The 19257-nt window shown below is 44.9% G+C and overlaps 1 protein-coding gene across 2 annotated transcripts in view; it reads left to right on the forward strand.

Annotated features, from left to right (window-relative positions):
* gcgra (glucagon receptor a) overlaps positions 1 to 10163 on the forward strand; it is a 30197-nt gene extending 20034 nt beyond the window's left edge. The window contains exons 2-14 of one of the 2 annotated variants that reach the window (XM_076144148.1): positions 1288 to 1420; positions 2003 to 2096; positions 2693 to 2800; positions 3194 to 3288; positions 3509 to 3603; positions 3692 to 3884; positions 4295 to 4454; positions 4539 to 4599; positions 5090 to 5159; positions 6694 to 6782; positions 6912 to 7056; positions 7994 to 8035; positions 8132 to 10163. In XM_076144148.1, the coding sequence (XP_076000263.1) occupies positions 1367 to 1420; positions 2003 to 2096; positions 2693 to 2800; positions 3194 to 3288; positions 3509 to 3603; positions 3692 to 3884; positions 4295 to 4454; positions 4539 to 4599; positions 5090 to 5159; positions 6694 to 6782; positions 6912 to 7056; positions 7994 to 8035; positions 8132 to 8488 (1563 nt within the window). In that variant the 5' untranslated portion in view covers positions 1288 to 1366 and the 3' untranslated portion in view covers positions 8489 to 10163. Of the gene's footprint in view, positions 1 to 687; positions 1421 to 2002; positions 2097 to 2692; positions 2801 to 3193; positions 3289 to 3508; positions 3604 to 3691; positions 3885 to 4294; positions 4455 to 4538; positions 4600 to 5089; positions 5160 to 6693; positions 6783 to 6911; positions 7057 to 7993; positions 8036 to 8131 lie in introns of those variants that run through there. The other variant, XM_076144149.1, reaches the window with a different exon arrangement.
* Positions 10164 to 19257: the final 9094 nt, after the last annotated feature.

Raw genomic sequence — 19257 nt, forward strand, 5'->3', positions numbered from 1 at the left:
CCGGAGCCAGCCGTTTGGTTACTTGTAACTATATTAACCTCAGGTACTGCATTTACTTATATGTGTGTTGACATTATTTGTTATATTCCAACAGTATTGATATTGCATCAAAGGTCCAGTATTGCTCACAGGCTCACTAGGCTGTTACAGACTCACTGTTTAAACTCTAACAGCCGTACAAAGAGACTCAAAGTCACCAGTGACCTCAGCATGCGTCAGCATGCGTCACCCTGCTCACCGCTGTGACCTCAGCCAGGCCGCCAGCGACCCGACGTCAGGTCAGACCGGGACCCCTCGGGCGCCCGTCTGTGCTGGAGCTAATGCTAACTGCATCCTGTGGTCATTACAGTGAACGGGCCATTTAGGCAGCTTTGCTTCAGATGTTATCACTCTGACTTCCAGAAAAGCTCGTTGATATCTGGGACGGACATTTACATCCAGACTGGAACCTTTCAGACTCTAGCAGACGTGTTGACACGTCGGAGTGCAGGCAGATAATCGTCTCTTTTTAAAGCATATGCTGCACACACATCTGTCAGGAGGCATTGTGCTCTTTTCCTTCTCACACACACTCACACCAGTAAACACACACGTTGCTGCATATCCTCCTGCCTGCATTGAGACTAGAACAGAATGGAATTTGAAACGTTTTAGCCAAAAATGTTTCCACGGTCAAGGTGTTTTTTGCAGAAACGTTTCAGATTTCGTTCCATTCTCCAACTTCGATCAGATCCCTTGTGGAGTTGTGTGTCTTTGGATCGATGCTCAGGTGAGTGACCTCTGGCACGCATCCACTCATGCTTAATGGAACACAGACAGGCTGGAGGAGGAAGATGGACAGCATCCAAGTGTGAGCCAATAGCTGTCTCACTGACCGGATAAACAACTTTTACTCGACACATGTACGGGTTCACGTGAATCACATGGGCCCTCACAGCAGGATGGAGGTGATGTAAGTCACCTGAGCGATTTCGCCAATGTCAAGCCGGGTCACAAAAGTGTGGTTTCTATTTTCAGACCAGATATTATCAGCAGCATACATCCCAGCATGCATTGTGTTCAGGTGACACGTCTCTAGATAGATAGATGGATAGAGTGTGTGTGTGTGTGTGTGTGTGTGTGTGTGTGTGTGTGTGTGTGTGTGTGTGTGTGTGTGTGTGTGTGTGTGTGTGTGTGTGTGTGTGTGTGTCTGTGTGTGTGTAATATGACTAAGTTGAACTGAGGTAGCGTGTATGCGGTGTGTGTTTGCGGTGAGGTTTGATGGCAGTGTGTTTGTGTGTCACCCAGGCAGCGTGCAGAGCGTAGATAAGCCCCCTTATGAGGTGAGAACCCTTCCCCCTCCCAGCACCAACAGCAGGTATAAGGGATGTCACGGGCGCTGCTCCTTCTGGCCGTACTCATCGTCTCCTCCAGCATCCAGGTAGGTGCCCCCCAACACACACACACACACACACACAAATACACAGGTGGGAGACGTATTAGACTCACAAAAATATTCCAAAATAAAAGTACTCAAGTAAAGTACAAGGTCCTTTTTTCACTCTACACACACACACACACACACACCCCGCTGGCCTTCACATTGCTGCCTCGTGAAACAAACCAGAGAGTCGCAGCGTTAACGTCCAAACAAACGTCTCACTTCAGTGTGTGAACAACATGAGTGTGTTCAGGCCAATGTGACAGCTCCTCCATACAGAAGCACGAACCCCCCCACCCCCACACACACACACCCCTCCCCCCCCCGGACTGACAATGCATAAGAGTGTGTGTGGAGGTGTGGTGTTGATGGATTCTGTCCACAGCGTGAGGATAGATGTGTGTGTCACTGTCGTGTATAAACAGTATGTGAGGTGAAGTGAAACAAATGAATTCCTGTATGGTTCATTCAGCCGTGTGTGTGTGTGTGTGTGTGTGTGTTAGCCCCTTTGTTTCTTACTATCACAGCAGTAAGTTCTTGAGTACTTGGAGTAAACGTACTTTCTGTTTGTTCCTCTTCCAGGCTGCTGCTGGAACCCTGGAAGAGCTAACGAAGAGCTGGGAGCTCTACATGGACGAGTGCAGCAGCAACAACAGCCGGGACCCCCCGAGCACCGGTGAGCCCCAGCACCTAACATTCCTCTGACCTCTCACCGCTGACATCACCCTGCATATGATGCAATAAAGTTAGTCAGTCTGTTTTCGGCAAACAAGAGTCCCAAGAATAATGAAACATGGACGTATCACCATCATTTGTGTGTGTTCGTCAGTGTGTGTGTGTGTGTGGGCCAGTGTGTGTGTGTGTGCGTAAGTGTGTGTGCAGTAATTGCCCCTGCCTGCTCAGAGCGTCATGTAATCACTGCTCTCACCTGCTCACTTTGCACTCTGGCTCCATACTGGTGCATTAATGTAACACTGCCTATTTTAACATCACGGTGAATTTCTGCCCCTCCAGCTGCGATAAAACTTCTCACAGAGACGTACAGTATCTTAGCCCTAACACACTAATGGTGTTTACATCTGCTGTCGAGAAAATAAAAGAGCGGGTACAAGATGAAGGTCATTCAGGGCTTTAATTAGAACGCGTTGTCTTGCTCTGAAGTGAAGATAAAAGGCGGCGATGTGTGCAGCAGCCGTCACCTCGCTGTGAAACATGACATCATCCCCCTGCAGCTCAGGAGTCAAAGCTTGAGATGTGTGTTTCCTTCCTCAGGTCTCGTGTGCAACAGGTCGTCGAACAGATACGCCTGCTGGCCTGATGGGCTCCCGAACACCACGGTCAGTGTGGCGTGTCCGTGGTACCTGCCCTGGTACCACAAAGGTGAGAGTTTGGTACCTTAACACCATAGAAACATCTGAATAATGTCTATAACTGAAGCCTCAAAAGTGTTATTTTCTCTGTTGCTTCCTTAAAAAAGGGGTTAATCTTAAACGTGGTGTAATGACCCAGATCGACAAAACGACGCTCAATTCTTGATTTCTTTTTGAACACTTTGTTAGGATTCTATTTGTCAGTAACAGACGCTGAGGTTCATTAGATGGAGATTATTGTGGTGTACACAGTGTGTGAGTCTCACTGATGCCAAATCGCTCGTGATATCCTGCAGCTTGTTCATGATTGACCCTGATTTGGCATTTACCATAACTCTAGAAATAAATCACAGTTTGTGTGCATGTGTGTGTGTGTGTGTGTGTGTGTGTGTGTGTGTTGTAGTTCAGCACGGCATGGTGTATCGGGAATGTGACGCAAATGGGCAGTGGGTGACGATGAAGAATACCAGCGAGTGTGACTCTAATGTTTCAAGTGTGGTAAGAATATTTATGTGGACGTTGTGTTTGGGTGGCAGTTTACAAAAATCACAGAATAAACACACACAAGATCCCAGTTTGAGGAGCTTTCAACCGTATTCAATTTTAAAGAAATCTGAAAGTATGAATCTCATGCACACTGTTACACATCTTAACGTGTGTGTGCGTGTGTGTGTGTGTGTGTGTGTGTGTGTGTGTGTGTGTGTGTTTGACTTTGCAGCACTACTATGGTCAGATCCGGATCATGTACACAGTGGGTTATTCCTTATCACTTGTGGCTCTGGTTTTGGCTCTTGGCATCCTAATCTTCTTCAGGTAATCTTCTTCTTTTCTTCTCTTTTTCAGTGTCAGAATGAAACATACTGTATATCATTCAAAAACGTGTCACCCCCTCATCCTTTAGGAAATTACACTGCATGAGGAACAACATCCACATGAATCTCTTCGCCTCTTTCATCTTGCGAGCGCTGTCCATCCTCATCAAAGACGCTCTGATGGAGGCCAACAACTTCACAACGCACGACATGAGCAGCGAGGAGGAGTCGGGCTTCCCCATGGCCTCCATGTCTCCAGGAGAGATGATGGTAAACAACGAGGTCAGTGGGAATCTGTCAGGGTTTTTACAAAGCACAAAAGGTTTATATCTTTCTAGTACGACTTTGCTTGTAATAACCAACTTGTACGATAGACAATTTTCTCATTTACTACACGCCTTGAACACACCATCAGAATTAAGAATGATTTGGGGTTTAGACAAGAAGCTGTTGTATTAGTCAATATAATGTCCCTAAGAGTAATCCTACAGCGAGAGTGTGTGTGTGTGTGTTGGAGGGTGTCACAGCTGTCTGTGTGTTTGATGGCTGCAGTTAGAGAGACGCTCCAGTCTGCCACAGCGACCTCTGACCTCTCTGTCCATCATCTCTCACCACTAAATACAGTTTGACGTGAAGCTATTTGATATATTTCATCGTTTGTGTGTGTGTGTGTGTGTGTGTGTGTGTCGTAGATCATGGTCGGCTGTCGCATCGCCTTTGTGATGATGCAGTACAGTATTATGGCCAACAGCTACTGGCTGCTGGTGGAAGGCATCTACCTCCATAACCTGCTGGTGATCACTGTGTTCACTGAGAGGAACTACTTCAACATCTACCTGTGCATCGGCTGGGGTGAGCCGCGCTCGTGTGTGTGTGTGTAAATGAAGTCAGACCAGATATTTACTTTTACATCCATGGCTGTTTGTTTGTTCACAGGTGCTCCATTAATATTCCTCGTGCCCTGGGTGATAACAAAATACTTATATGAAAATCAAGAGTAAGTATATGTCGTACAATTTCTCAAAACTCAAAATGCCTCCAAAGTCCTCAAACTTTCTATATGCAGCCTGTTTCGCTCTAATGAGTCACTCCAGCAGCAGAGTGGAGCCAAATGGACCTAAAGCTACACTCTCCCAACCACTGGCACCTTGTTTTAGTGTATAAAAGTCCTTAAAGTGGTGCTGCAGGTTGAAGGTGCAACACATGTGACACATTACCTGAAGAGTTTGACAAAGTAAAGGACACAGAGAACTCACAGAACTGAAGGAATAAAGCAAATGTTTGACTTAGATTCTCTAATTTGAATGACTATTTCTTTTGATTTCCCAATTTTCATTTTGTCATTCCCATCTTCTGCAAAAACAAGGTGATACACACATGGGAAAAGAGGGAGATTAGGGAATATTTGGAATATCTATATATTTTTGGATGATTGTACTCTGTTATTTAGCTGATCGCTGCTTTTTCTCCTGCGTTTTTGCTCAAAGGTGCTGGGTGCAGAATATGAACATGAATTACTGGTGGATCATCCGCTCTCCAATCCTGCTGGCAGTCGTGGTAACACTCACACTCTTCCTCCCTCCGCCTCATTTTCTATCTAAACGTCTCAATTTTATTCCACTTGAGGCCAACGTTCTCTGTCAGGTGTTTACAATTTCAGTGCAAAAGGCAAAAAAAAAAATGCTTTCAGCCCAAAATAGCTGGAGGTGAACCTGTCAGCTTTGCACTTCCACTGACAGATCTTATCTTTCATCCTCTATTTCTCTTTCCATACGCTGTTAAATATTAAAAAGACTGATTTATTCATGAGGCGTAAGAGGCTATCAGGACACATGTGAGGGACTCTGAAGGTTCTTGGCTCCTGCCCTCCGTCAAGTTTCAAGTATCAAGTTTATTGGTCATGTGCACAGTAAAACACAGGTCATACTGAGCATTGAAATTTTATCCTGACTGTGACCGGGGGGCTTTGTTGTAGGTGTGCACTGTAAATGTCAGTCCTTAGCTTATGTAAAAATCCAATTAGTCACCGCCCGTATGTCAGGCCGGTTACACAGACATGGCAGGATTTTCCAGGCGTTAAGCGTTCCCTTAAGTGGCCTGCACCTCACAGGAATTCCTGTGTTTGATTTGTTGCAGGGACAGCAGTGTTGGTTCCTGCATGGCCTCATTTCACCACTTCCCTTATGTTCAAGTTAGACATCGTACAGTGTAATAGCTGCAAGAATTGATTGATAACTTTTGAGCCAAGCATGGAATGGCGTCGCTGGTAATTCTTCAACATAATTGACGTTACACCTTGATGGCGTACGGGGGGATTTTATCCCAGACATCCTTTTCTTGGCTGGGGAAACGTCATCACAGCTGAGGAGGATTTTGCTAGCTTCAATGTTTTGGGAATGCATGGAAGTCTGATTTGGCAAATGAGGCGAGCAGGGTGTATAGTTCAAAGCTACAGTCATGGATGGCAGCCAGCAGTTACATAATCACTCCATATCCACCACAGACCCTCGGATGCCTTGGGAACCTTCTAGTAATAACCACTAAAATGAAATGAATGCAGATTATCTCCGCCAAAGAATTTATGTTTCTCTTCATTGAAACCTGTTTAAGCCATCACTTCCTTCTGTGTTGGGCTCAGAACTTATCAATCAAATCTTGTATGTTGATGCTGAGTTTAAGGAATGTTAATGTAATACATTCTCATCACATATGCATCATGCTAGTACATTTTGTATTGAAGCACATGTTCATTAAACGTGCATTTAGGTCCTAACTGTACTTTACAAGGTTCCAGGTACCTGAACATGAACAATATCAATGTGAATATAAAAAGGTCACATCATAAGTAATCTTCGTCAGGTGAACACCTGCGGCTCAGTGAAATGCCAGCGGCGCTGACAGGGTTCCCCCGAAAACAAAGAGCTGCTGTTTGCATGCAATCACATTACGATAATCTGTTTTCAGTTTGTCATGGAAACAGGGATATTATTACCAACACCTGTGTGTGTGTGTGTGTGTGTGTGTGTGTGTGCGTGTGTGTGTGTGTTTGTGTGCGTGTGTGTGTGTGTGTGTGTCTCTCTCTCTTTCGCAGATCAACTTCCTCATATTTATCCACATCATTAAAATTCTCGTGTCAAAACTGCGAGCACATCAGATGAGATACACAGATTACAAATTCAGGTGAAGCCAAATGTTACGACTCTTTCTTACATTTGTGACGTCTTCCTCTTTATATGCACTGATTCTCTCTCTCTCTCACTCTCTCTCTCTCTCTCTCTCTCTCTCTCTCTCTCTCTCTCTCTCTCTCAGGTTGGCTAAGTCCACCCTGACATTGATCCCTCTGCTGGGCATCCATCACGTTGTCTTTATCTTCGTGACAGATGAGTCAACCATGACCACCATCCCTTTGCGCGTCACCAAGCTCTTCATCGACCTTTTCTTCTCCTCCTTCCAGGTTTGGCTCAAAAATGACTTTTCCCACATGCATGTGAACACTTACACCTGGCATGAACACTAGACCTCACTACCAGCATGACACATACGGATAACAAGCGCACATATTGGTTTGAGGTGTAAATGAGGCATTTACTGCTGGTAACCACTGCCCAGAGGAACCATTCTCACATGGCTCCAGCTGGTATAATAATGTATATTTTGATATATTTTCCATAATCAAACTGAACCACTGGAACAAAGTACCAAACTTCAGGCCTGAAAACACAGTAAGGGCCATTCCAGAAGGCAGCAGCTTGTTCAAGACATTCTGTTGTATGGATATTAAGTTTACCCTCTACAGGCAACAGAGAAGTGTTGTATTTACGTCTGTGTCAGATCAGATAACATTAACCTAACGTGCTGTCAAAACAGCTAACTGGCTGTGTCAGACAGTGACATAATGACTTTGACCTTTGGGCTGAAGGGACACAGCTGACATATGTCGAGTTTAAAGGGGAGGGGGGGTTGCCTTGAAGAGAGAGAGAGAGAGAGAGAGAGAGAGAGGGGGAGAGCGAAACAGAGAGCGCAGCCGAAGGACTTAGGGAGTTCTGTAACATCTGTTTATATATTTTGGAATATTCTGTGATTCTCGTGTGTAAACAGTTTATCAGTTACTGAGAAAATTCTGGGTATAAATATATGAAGTGCTTAAAACAATGAGTGCATTCTAGCACGTAAACACAATCACAAATTTGAAAATGAAGCATTGCTTGTAAACACAGCAAGTAAACAGTGTCTGCATGTAAACAGAAGAGAACAAACTTGGATGCTTAACTTAAGTTGAGACCTTTCTGCACATTCTGCACATTCTGCTACACTTTGATTACACTAAGCTGAAGTGAGGCACATGATGGAGATGTGACTTGTAATGGACTCAGAGTTTGTTGTGTCCACAGGGTTTGCTAGTGGCCATCTTGTACTGTTTTGTCAACAAAGAGGTGAGGCTCTTATTCGCACGATATCCCGTTTCTGCGGAATCCTGATGAAAAGAACATCTCTCGAGTGGTTTCCTCTCGGCCCCCTTCTGTCTTCAGGTGCAGTCTGAGATCCTGAAAAAGTGGAAGCGCTGGAAGCTGGGGAGGAACATCGAGGAGGAGTACCGCCACACCTACAGCAACACCCCCAACGTGAAGAGCGGCAGCCTTGTGAACCACGTCTCTCGACTGCCGCACCTCCCAGACATTGCCAAAAACTCCACTCCGGCCTGCAGCCCCGAGGAGAGGCACGTGCTCGTGGCCGACTGCCAAAACGGCATCAAAGGGGCCGACCAGTGCGCCTCCCTGCTGCACGAGGGGAGCATCAGCAGCTGCACCCTGGTGGAGGATATCTGTGTGATGGAGAAGGTGCGTTGCTGCGAGCGTCAAAGAGAGAGCGTGGAGAGCCACCTCTGAAAGCGACTGCAAAAAGAAAACACCCCCCTGGGAGGATATTTGCAGGGCCTTCAGCTCTCGTCTGGCTCCGACACACTGCCCTGAGCGGCTGTGAAGAGCTTGGCTGATGGAGTCATCTGTCAGAGAGGTCTTCACCCAGGATCGGCGTCACCGGGAGAACGAGCAGCACTCAGCCCTCTCCACAGCCTGAGAAGGGAGAACAATGCGGCAGACGTCCTCACAGAGCCGTCTAACATGCTGGGAATGGATTTGTGTAGGAAAACAGTGCCGTGACCGCATCACAAGTCCTCATAAACCATGTAAAATAATAGGACAACCCGAAAAAGAAAAACCCCGGAAACCTCAAATAATAACAGCAGAAAACAAAATGTTGCTTGAGCCTCTGCTTTGATTCGTGCCGTGTATACAAATGTGTGTTTTGTGGTACTGGAGCTAAAAAGACAAACTGGACACTGAAGCAATCTTGCCTACACACACACACACACTCAGAGAAAAAAAGACCAATCAAGTCGCATAAAACAAGATGGTGTGTGTAAAGGGATTCCTTGTCTCTGATGTTTTGACAAAAATGTACAGAATAGGAATGAATACTTGGTGTTGACTGTACACGGCGTAGTAAAGATAGTAAAGTTGTTGAAGTGGCCCAATCAGGCCTCATGGGAAACTGGCAGCTGCTCACCAGGACATTCCTGACTTACATAAGGACATGCAGAGAGGTCAAGGGTCGAGAGGTGGGATGGGATGAATGATAGATAACCTAAAGGGTCGTCGCTCCACTCAGATGTTTCACAATAACCACTGTTCCTTTCAACACAGACTGCAAACCTTGAATACCGCAGTGCTCCAACTGTAACCGTGTAAATGTGCCGGGTGTGTTTTCAAGCGGAAAGGTTGCAGTTCGGCCATTAAATTCCCTTTTTTCCCATTTCCCATTGACGCGTTGTCTGACCGGGATATGTTGTATGAACTTCTACACAACAGACCACTCAACCCAGAGCTGATAGGGGAAACTTTGCACTTAAGTCAAGGATATAAATACGCAGCGTATAGACGTGAGCTGTAAAGGCACATGCATTAAGTATGAATCCAACACTGTGACTGAGAATAACCTCTGTCACCTCTGGCTCCAGCCTCTTTAAATAAACTTGTTTTGGCTTTGTGCCTGCAGGCTGAGCAGACTTTATCTAGCTCAAGTTGTTTGATTCATTGGCCGTAGATGCGTGTGTCCTCTCTCTCTCTGCACGAGTCCCTGGGAGTCAGACAGATGTCGCTAATGACTCTGTGTCTCCCTCAGACTCACCAAATTCAGCGTTATTCTGTCCTCGCAGGCTGCAGACATCCTGAACTAAACCAAGAACAAAATCTCTCAGATATTTCCGAGAAATACACAAAACGATGACGAACGATGCCGGAATGCGACAAAGAAACTCAAAACAGTCAGTGGTACATTAGTTTCACTGGTTTTTCAATAAGGGCAAGCTCATGTGAAATCCTTTGAGTATTGGCAGAACTAACTTGACTTTGTATGTATGTATGACTATTTGCACATTGTTAATTTATAATTGGTAAATACTGTCTGTATATATATATATATATATATACATATATATGTGTGTGTGTGTTTATACAAGTGATTTATTTGATTTCCGTCAATATGGTCATGCATGCCTGTGTGTCTGTGCATGTGTGTAAGAACGTGTGTATTTTTTCAGTATTGCAGGTTTTGTGGATGATGCGTTACAGTGAGTTGAATCATTAGTTGATATAAACCCAAACAAGTGGCTTGGCACAGTGCACAGAGGTCAGGGGTCATGGTGAGTCGCTCCCTTCATAGCTTGTATCATACCACGGGACATTCCAGTAACACGCGCCCACATATGGCACTCTGGTTCCCAAAGCCGCCGCCGCCGTGATTCCTCCGAGTGAAATTACAGCAAAGCAGCTCCGAGTTGTTTTCTCAGAAAATTGCTCCCGTTTTTTCTCCCCTCTGCTCTTTAGATTTACACTTCAACCAGGCGCTCTGCTCTGCTGCGTCATGTAAAGACTGTTTTTCATCCTTGGGATTGTAATGGGGGAGGTGCTCAGGATGGTGCTGAGAGCTCGAGGCGCCGCTGTTTTGCTGGGTGTGAATTTCAGTGTTTTTCTTGTTTTGCACATCAGGGTGAAACGTTGTCATACTAAGAAGCAATGGAAAGTACTGGTGTACTGGTAGATTAGTTATATTTCAAAATGATGTGTGTATTTCTAAGCTGTGACCACGACCATGTATGTTTTGTTCTTTTTAAAACAGCAACTTTGGGTCACTCCCCTCTCTGGACCAAAGTGGTTCTGTCTGAATGTATTCTCCATGAGGCCCAGATCCTGAGTCGCTCACAGGTGGTGTGTACAGTGGATTTGCTGTGAGGAACCATGGGACATAAACTGACTGTGTTGAGCTGTATAGGATTCAGTGTTTGTGTCTGCCTACTGAAATGTGTCCAAATGGTGATAGAATAAATAACTGTGTATGTGAATTACATTGATTTGCTGTCTTTTGTCTTCCTGTACATCTATCAAGGTTAAAGTAAAATAGAGAAAGCGTGTGCGGGGTGTATTGTCTTCCATCCTACCCTGATGTCAGCTGCTGTTCATTAGCACACAGTGTTCCTTTCTAAACTCCTCGGTTTGCACAGCTCAGCAAAGAAACTTAGCAAAAAGATCATAATTAAGTGTTAAGGTAGCAGACCAAAGGTGCCAATTCTGTTAGGAGCCTGGAATCGTTAGAGCTCCCCATAGCTGCTCATCACACCCCGCACACACACACATTCACACCAAGTGCCTGTCTCCTCTGCTGCTGCTGCTGCTGCTGGAAACACCCCGACCTTCACCCGAGTTATTTAATTTAAGCTGCTGCTGCTGACATCTGACATTTGTTCACTGCTGCACTGCCGGTAGAGAACATACAGTATAGCCCTACACCCATACATACCCCATACAAACCCAGATGGCTTATCTGCTCATTCAAAAGCTATTATTAACTTTATCAGTCCATTACATCGTTCAGTTTATTTATATGCTCGTTAAAACTTCCATCTCGCTCTGATTAATCGTCATGTAAACACAATTATGTGATGGATATCTGAGATTTATTTAGCTGTGTCAACATCATCTACAATACAAATGACTGAAAAAATCCAAATCAATGATAACAAAGGGGACTTTGAGGCTCGCTGACGTAAAGAGCAGAGCCCAGACTGTCCACTGAAAGGCGCCGTAGCACTAGGAAGGGGGGTAGTTACTCTCCTTACCCAGAGGAAGTCTATCCCCATGAATGGCTGGACATACAGTGGGACATACAGTGGGATGCGAAAGTTTGGGCAGCCTTGTCAATTTTCATGATTTTCCTTTATAAATCATTGGTTGTTAGGATAAAAAAAATCAGTTAAATATATCATATAGGAGACAAACACAGTGATATTTGAGAAGTGAAATGAAGTTTATAGGATTTACAGAAAGTGTGCAATAATTGTTTAAAAAAAATTAGGCAGGTGCATAAATTTGGGCACCACAAAAAAAATTAACTCAATATTTAGTAGATCCTCCTTCTGCAGAAATAACAGCGTCTAAACGCTTCCTATAGCTGCTAATGAGAGTCTGGATTCTGGTTGAATGTATTTTGGACCATTCATCTTTACAAAACATCTCTAGTTCATTCAGGTTTGATGGTTTCCGAGCATGGACAGCTCTCTTTAAGTCACACCACAGATTTTCAATAATATTCAGGTCTGGGGACTGAGATGGCCATTCCAGAACGTTGTACTTGTTCCTCTGCATGAATGCCTTAGTAGATTTTGAGCAGTGTTTAGGGTCGTTGTCTTGTTGAAAGATCCAGCCCCAGCGCAGCTGCAGCTTTGTCACTGATTCCTGGACATTGGTCTCCAGAATCTGCTGATATTGAGTGGAATCCATGCGTCCCTCAACTTTAACAAGATTCCCAGTCCCTGCACTGGTTACACAGCCCCACAGCATGATGGAACCACCACCAAATTTTACTGTAGGTAGCAGGTGTTTTTCTTGGAATGCTGTGTTCTTTTTCCTCCATGCATAACGCCCCTTGTTATGCCCAAATAACTAGTTTCATCAGTCCACAGCACCTTATTCCAAAATGAAGCTGGCTTGTCCAAATGTGCTTTAGCATACCTCAAGCGGCTCTGTTTGTGATGTGGGCGGAGAAAAGGCTTCCTCTGCATCACTCTCGCATACAGCATCTCCTTGTGTAAAGTGCGCCGAATAGTTGAACGATGCACAATGACTCCATCTGCAGCAAGATGATGTTGTAGGTCTTTGGTGCTGGTCTGTGGGTTGACTCTGACTGTTCTCACCATTCTTCGCTTCTGTTTATCCGAGATTTTTCTTGGTCTGCCACTTCGAGCCTTAACTTGAACTGTGCCTGTGGTCTTCCATTTCCTCAATATGTTCCTAACTGTGGAAACAGACAGCTGAAATCTCTGAGACAGCTTTCTGTATCCTTCCCCTAAACCATTACATTACATTACATTACATTACGATCATTTGGAAGACGCTTTTATCCAAAGCGACTTACATTACATTACCACCCTTCGCAGAGGGGGGAGCAATTTAGGGTTCGGTGCCTTGCTCAGGGGCACCTCGGCAGGGACTCGAACCTCGAATCTTTGTTTTCAGGTCTTTTGAGAGTTGTTTTGAGCCTCCCATGTTGCTACTCTTCAGAGAAGATTCAAAGAGGAGGGAAACTTACAATTGCCTTAAATAACCTTACACCTTAAACCTTAAATACCCTTTTTCATAATTGGATTCACCTGTGTATGGAGGTCAAGGGTCACTGAGCTTACCAAACCAATTTTGAGTTCCAATAATTAATTCTAAAGGTTTTGAAATCAATAAAAGGACAACAGTGCCCAAATTTATGCACCTGCCTAATTTTGTTTAAACAATTATTGCACACTTTCTGTAAATCCTATAAACTTCATTTCACTTCTCAAATATCACTGTGTTTGTCTCCTATATGATATATTTAACTGATTTTTTTTATCCTAACAACCAATGATTTATAAAGGAAAATCATGAAAATTAACAAAGCTGCCCAAACTTTCGCATCCCACTGTATATCAGTATGAACCAGTTGAAACACCAGTGGTCATAGGAGGATGGGAGGGAACATGGGAGGGATGAGAGGGAACATGAGGAGGATGAGAGGGAGGATAGGAGGGAACATGGGGAGGATGAGAGGGACGATAGGAGGGAACATGGGGAGGATGAGAGGGAGGATAGGAGGGAACATGGGGAGGATGAGAGGGAACATGGGGAGGATGAGAGGGACGATAGGAGGGAACATGGGGAGGATGAGAGGGAGGATAGGAGGGAGCATGGGGAGGATGAGAGGGAGGATAGGAGGGAACATGGGGAAGATGAGAAGGAGGATAGGAGGGAACATGGGAAGGATGAGAGGGACGATAGGAGGTAATATGGGGAGGATGAGAGGGAGGATAGGAGGGAACATGGGGAGGATGAGAGGGAACATGAGGAGGATGAGAGGGAACATGGGGAGGATTAGAGGGAACATGAGGAGGATGAGAGGGAGGATAGGAGGGAACATGGGGAGGATGAGAGGGAGGATAAGAGGGAACCTGGGGAGGATGAGAGGGAGGATAGGAGGGAACATGGGGAGGATGAGAGGGAGGATAGGAGGGAACATGGGGTGGATGAGAGGGAACATGAGGAGGATGAGAGGGAACATGGAAAGGATGAGAGGGAGGATAGGAGAGAGGATGTTGCAGAGGGGGTAAATGTTTGGGGTCAAAGGTCAATGGATGCAGTAATTGTGTGTTCTGCCTCGAGCCTTTAAGCCAGGCTCACCACCTCATATCCACAGACGGATTTTCACGTGGCTGCATCGTGAAGCCACTGACACAGTGCTGCAGCTCGGTTCTCACTTCCCAGCATGCACTGCACGGCACAGCTGAAGAGGCCACATGCACAGACGGTGAGCATTTGTACATGAATATTTAACATGCCTGTATCTCAGCTCAACACACTGTTTTAAGCCCCCATATGGCTAAATGCCCTCTGTGAATATCACTAAATGACTTAAACCTGGGAGTGAATTATGATCAAACGAGTTTTTGTGGGAACGGAGAACAACACTATTATTGTTTACAACTGCTGAAGTGCATATTTGGTATGACACAGAATATTGCTGTTAATGTCAGTGTCTCATTTACATCCATTTGCTTAAATGTGCAAAAAAAAGTGTCCACTTCTACCTTCAAATGCTGCAACACTTTTTGACTGCTTTTTCAGGTTCAGCTCAGTTCAGCACCTGGATGCCAGTGTAAGTTTGACACCAGTTTGGTGGCCTGGTCATTCATTTCTAAATTCACCTTCTGCTAATGATGTTTGTTCTCAGATTTACAAAGAAACCTGGCAACCCCACAAGCAGACGTGATCACATTTGCATATTCTCCCCCTGCAGACTCCGCTCAGAGGATGATAGTGTCGCCTCTCACGTCACACTCGTCTTGGCTGAGGGACGAGTGCCACATCGTTTCTGCCAAAGACATTCATCGGTCTGGTTAATGCATGAGCGTCATCAGTGCCGTTGTTAGAGCTCATTAGCGGCGTTTGAGAGGTGTGTTATCTTCTCTGCAAGGCAGGCAGAGCAGAGTCCCCTGGGCACACACACTTAGGGTCAGAGCAAACCAGTCCACCGATGTTACATTCGTGTGTAATGTGAAGACCCTCTCAGCACATTCACACACACATGGACACACACACACACACACAGGGACACACACACACTCAGACACATCGACGTGTAGCCTCAAGTGATCCCTCTCATCTCAGCCTAATATTCTGTCAACACCCCTGCATGGACTGGCCGCTAACATCGCAGATTAAATCAACTGTGTGCAGAATCAGATTAGAGCCATCAATCAGAAAATAAGCTCAATAAATCTAATACCCGGGACAGTGTGATGGTGTCTGCAGTTACAGATAGCGGAAGCACAGAGGCAGAGTGATGGACTCGGCCTCTGGATGGGAGCGTGATGAGCCAAAGCTTTAGGAGGAGATGGAGGGCAACAGCTTATGGTCCGAGCTCGACAGCGTTGCTCCAAACTGATGCAAAGGTCTCTGCCTAACAGTAAATTAACGTTTCATTTTTGAGTAATAAAGTTTTCTAAGTAGTTCTGGTCACTTAACTTACATTCTTAACTTAACTTCTAAGCTGACAGCAGTAATGCTAATTTGAGGAGCTAAAATAGATTTAATATAATGAAATTGCAGCAAAGATTAGAGTTCAAATCTAACAATGGCTGGAGATGCAGCAGCTGTAATGGCCTCAAACCACCATTATCAAAGACGATAATGATAGAAAGGCAATTTTAGACATGGTCCCTGTTTGAAAGACTCCACTTCATTTCGATTATCTGCTGAAAGTTACGTCATATAGTGATAAATGGCTGTTAAATCTGTATAAGAGTCAGTAATTCAGTAATGCTTTTAATAGCTGTAATGTAATGTAATGTAATGGCTCTGGAGCAGTTGGGGGTTTGGTGCCTTGCTCATGTGCACCACCCGTGCTGCCCTGGAGGCAAACTGGCAACTCTACAGCTGCCAGTCCACTTTCTTGATCCAGACAGGGACAGGGAGGTGTGAGCTGCAGTCATGTAAACACAGAATTTTGGTCAGAATTTGCCTTTTTTCCTGGATTTAATCTTGAATTTTGCAGTTAAAATGTTTCCAATGTCAAACGTCACATTCACGTATTTTTACAGATGGGAAATACAATGAAACAATAACGCATTTAATCAAAGTTGTTATGAATTCATCTATACAAACACCAACTGTTGGATTTAAATTAGATTTTAAAAGTACTGTATTAGTACTTTTTTTAAAGCACAAGTTTGTGTTTGCGCATTTCAAAAGGGCGCCCGTCATAAAAAACTAATTCCATATTTGAAATATTGCCTCAGACTCCCGGGACAATCGAGCCAGAGATGTTTTTACGTCGTCACAAAATCATATTTACTTGCAAGAAAGATTACAACGACACTATGAGGCAAAGTTTTGATTCAATTAGGTTTGCATTAGAAAGTAAACCTCCTTTCATACATTATACATACAGCAGAAGCTCTCAGTCCAATAGAATCAGATTGAATCCTTTAAGTCAAGGTTGTTTTAAAGGCTGGACATGTAGCACTACGTCTCTCACTGAGCTGCACAGAGGAAAGCGACTCTGTGCTTCAGTGTTTGTCAGGGAACAATCTTAATTACTGCCAGATGAAGCATTTAATTTATTTTTAAACAGCCTGAAGTTCCACGTGAACCTAACAAAAAGGAGACAAAGCCGTCCTGTGATAAATGTGGGGGAGGGTTAAAGGTACCAGAGATCAATCCATTTCACTATTTGAATGTGTTATCTGCCTCCTCAGACTCCTTAGACAGGCTTAACTACTCTGAGCCTGCTGAGATAATAAAAGTGTCATTTAAAAACGGCGAGCCTGGGCGGCGAATGAGAAACGTTCAAAGATAAATGCAGGAAATGGAAGAGAAGGACGAGAACTGTCAATAGAACGTCTGAATAAACTGTCAGATAGAAGTCAATGATGGCTGCTATCTGGCGCTCACGACTGTGTGGCGTTGAGACACAAGCCGTCCGGTATTGAATTTTTGGAGACTCGTATGTCAGCAAAAATAAACTGCTCAGCTTCTTGTTATCTGGGTTACGTCATTAAGAGCTTTGAATTGCATTTGGAAGCACAAATCACAGTAAAATAAAGAAGCCGACAGCATCGCCGTGACTCGAATAGATTTTCTCTCTCGCCACCGCCAATGAGCCTGGTGAGCAGCAGTGGACAGTTTAACACCTGTGTGACCTTCTTAAAGGGATTCTCTGACCACACGGTGACCTTTCAGTCTTCCTCATCCGTTCCAGCCTTTTGCCTGGAGGACCGACTGTACCACTGTAACTTCCTGCTTAAGGTTTCATGGCCGCTTTGATGGCCTGACTGGAGATTATGAGACGACACGCCATGGGGGTAATTCACGAAATCACGCACCAGGCGTGACGTCACACACATGTGTACATGTACATGGTGTTTGCAGCGTTAAAAAGCAGGTGTGTGAGGGTCCTAACATGTTTGAACAAGGGAACATGTCCTGCCCTAACTGACACGTTAAACAGTAACAACTTCCTCTAGCCCTCTAGTGGTGATTTACTGTCATTTGTTTACATTTTCTAGTCTATTACTCTTATAGAAACTGTACAAAGCATATTTTCAGCTCAAAAGGTGACACAATGCAGTCTGAAAGTCAGGTGCTGGTGCTGTTTCATAAGTTATCTTATTTATGTGATGTCTGTCTTCTGCCTGTGTGCCTCAGTGTGACTGTTAGTGCAGCAGCATCAATCTGCTGTGTTACCTGCAGCAGCTCGAGCCTGAAGGAGCCTGATGGAGCCGATTTGTCTGCGGCGTAGAGATTGAGGCTCTCCCCTGAGCTCAATAACTCCCATTGACTGGGCAGCCTGGTGAGCGAATAACACGGCGATTGGCTTTGTTGCAGGACTCGAACCCCACGAGGAGACGTAAACAAACCACAACACAACCCTCAAAGCGTTTCCGTGGCGCCGTTTGTTTAGGATGGTCTCCTCGTCTCCGGAGATGGTATTTTAGGGTTAAAAGACCGCTTTGATGTCCCGCTGGTCATTAATCCTCACTAAATGTGTCAGTTCAGGGGAGCATTAAATCCTCTGTGCCGGTTGCTCCACTTTAGCCGGCGCTCACAGCTGCAGGGAGCGATAGCCTGAGATGCTCTGAGAGGGCAGAGGTCGTATACATGTTGTATTTCAAACAGACCTTTCACTGCTGTCTGCTCAAAGGGGATTTACACTCCAGAGTTAATTCTCAACAACATGTTTTTGGTTGCTAAACGTGTAGCCAGAGAAAAGAGTGTGTGTGTGTGTGAGATTGCATTTTTAATAAGAAATCAAATGATAATGTTAAATCAAGAGTTAATGGGTTTGGACATCACTTAATGGTTGATGTTGAGCCAATGTTATGATTTAAAAAGCACTAAAAATGAGCTGGAGAGGCAAAAACCCTCAAAACAAAAATCTTTTGTGTCACCGATCGAGGCTCTGAGGACGGAACTGTAAGCGAGCAAGGTAGAAGAGCAAAGTTAAACCAGCTGTAAAGCTCAGCACAACCACATCTGTTAATGACCTCCATCAATACAAACTCATTTCCGTCTCAGCACTTATCTGTGTGTTTATCCGAGGGAGGATCAGGTTATGACTGCAGCGAAGCAAAGACACCGACCGCAGACTCAGAGTGGCTGGAGGAGGAGGAGGAGGAGGAAGAGGAGAGGGAGGAGGAGGAGGAGAAGTCTGATGGAAAGTAGGTGGGCTGCGTCCTGCACAAGTTATGCTGATAGTCGTGGTTTGGTGCCTGGAGCATGAAGAACATCACGTCTACTCCTCAACCTTCTTCATTACAACATCCACTTTAACCACTAACATCTATTTATTCTCTGGGCTCACAGTGAATCTTGCCGTGCCACTGACTCTCAGAGTTATTGTGATAACTTTTAGGGAGGAGATCATCCATCGTCGGCAGACAGAAGAGAGAACGTGCTAAATCTCCAACGGCACTTCGTTCTCATCTTTTACATCACGCCACCATTAGACCGTATTTACAACGGCACGCAGCCCATCATTTACCAGCGGACGTTATGTCGCCGCAATGAAGGAATGT

Source organism: Genypterus blacodes, unplaced genomic scaffold, assembly GCF_046128005.1.
Source record: "Genypterus blacodes isolate CSIRO-AG114 ecotype Tasmania unplaced genomic scaffold, CSIRO-AGI_Gbla_v1 ptg000028l_1, whole genome shotgun sequence".
Lineage (NCBI taxonomy): Eukaryota > Metazoa > Chordata > Actinopteri > Ophidiiformes > Ophidiidae > Genypterus > Genypterus blacodes.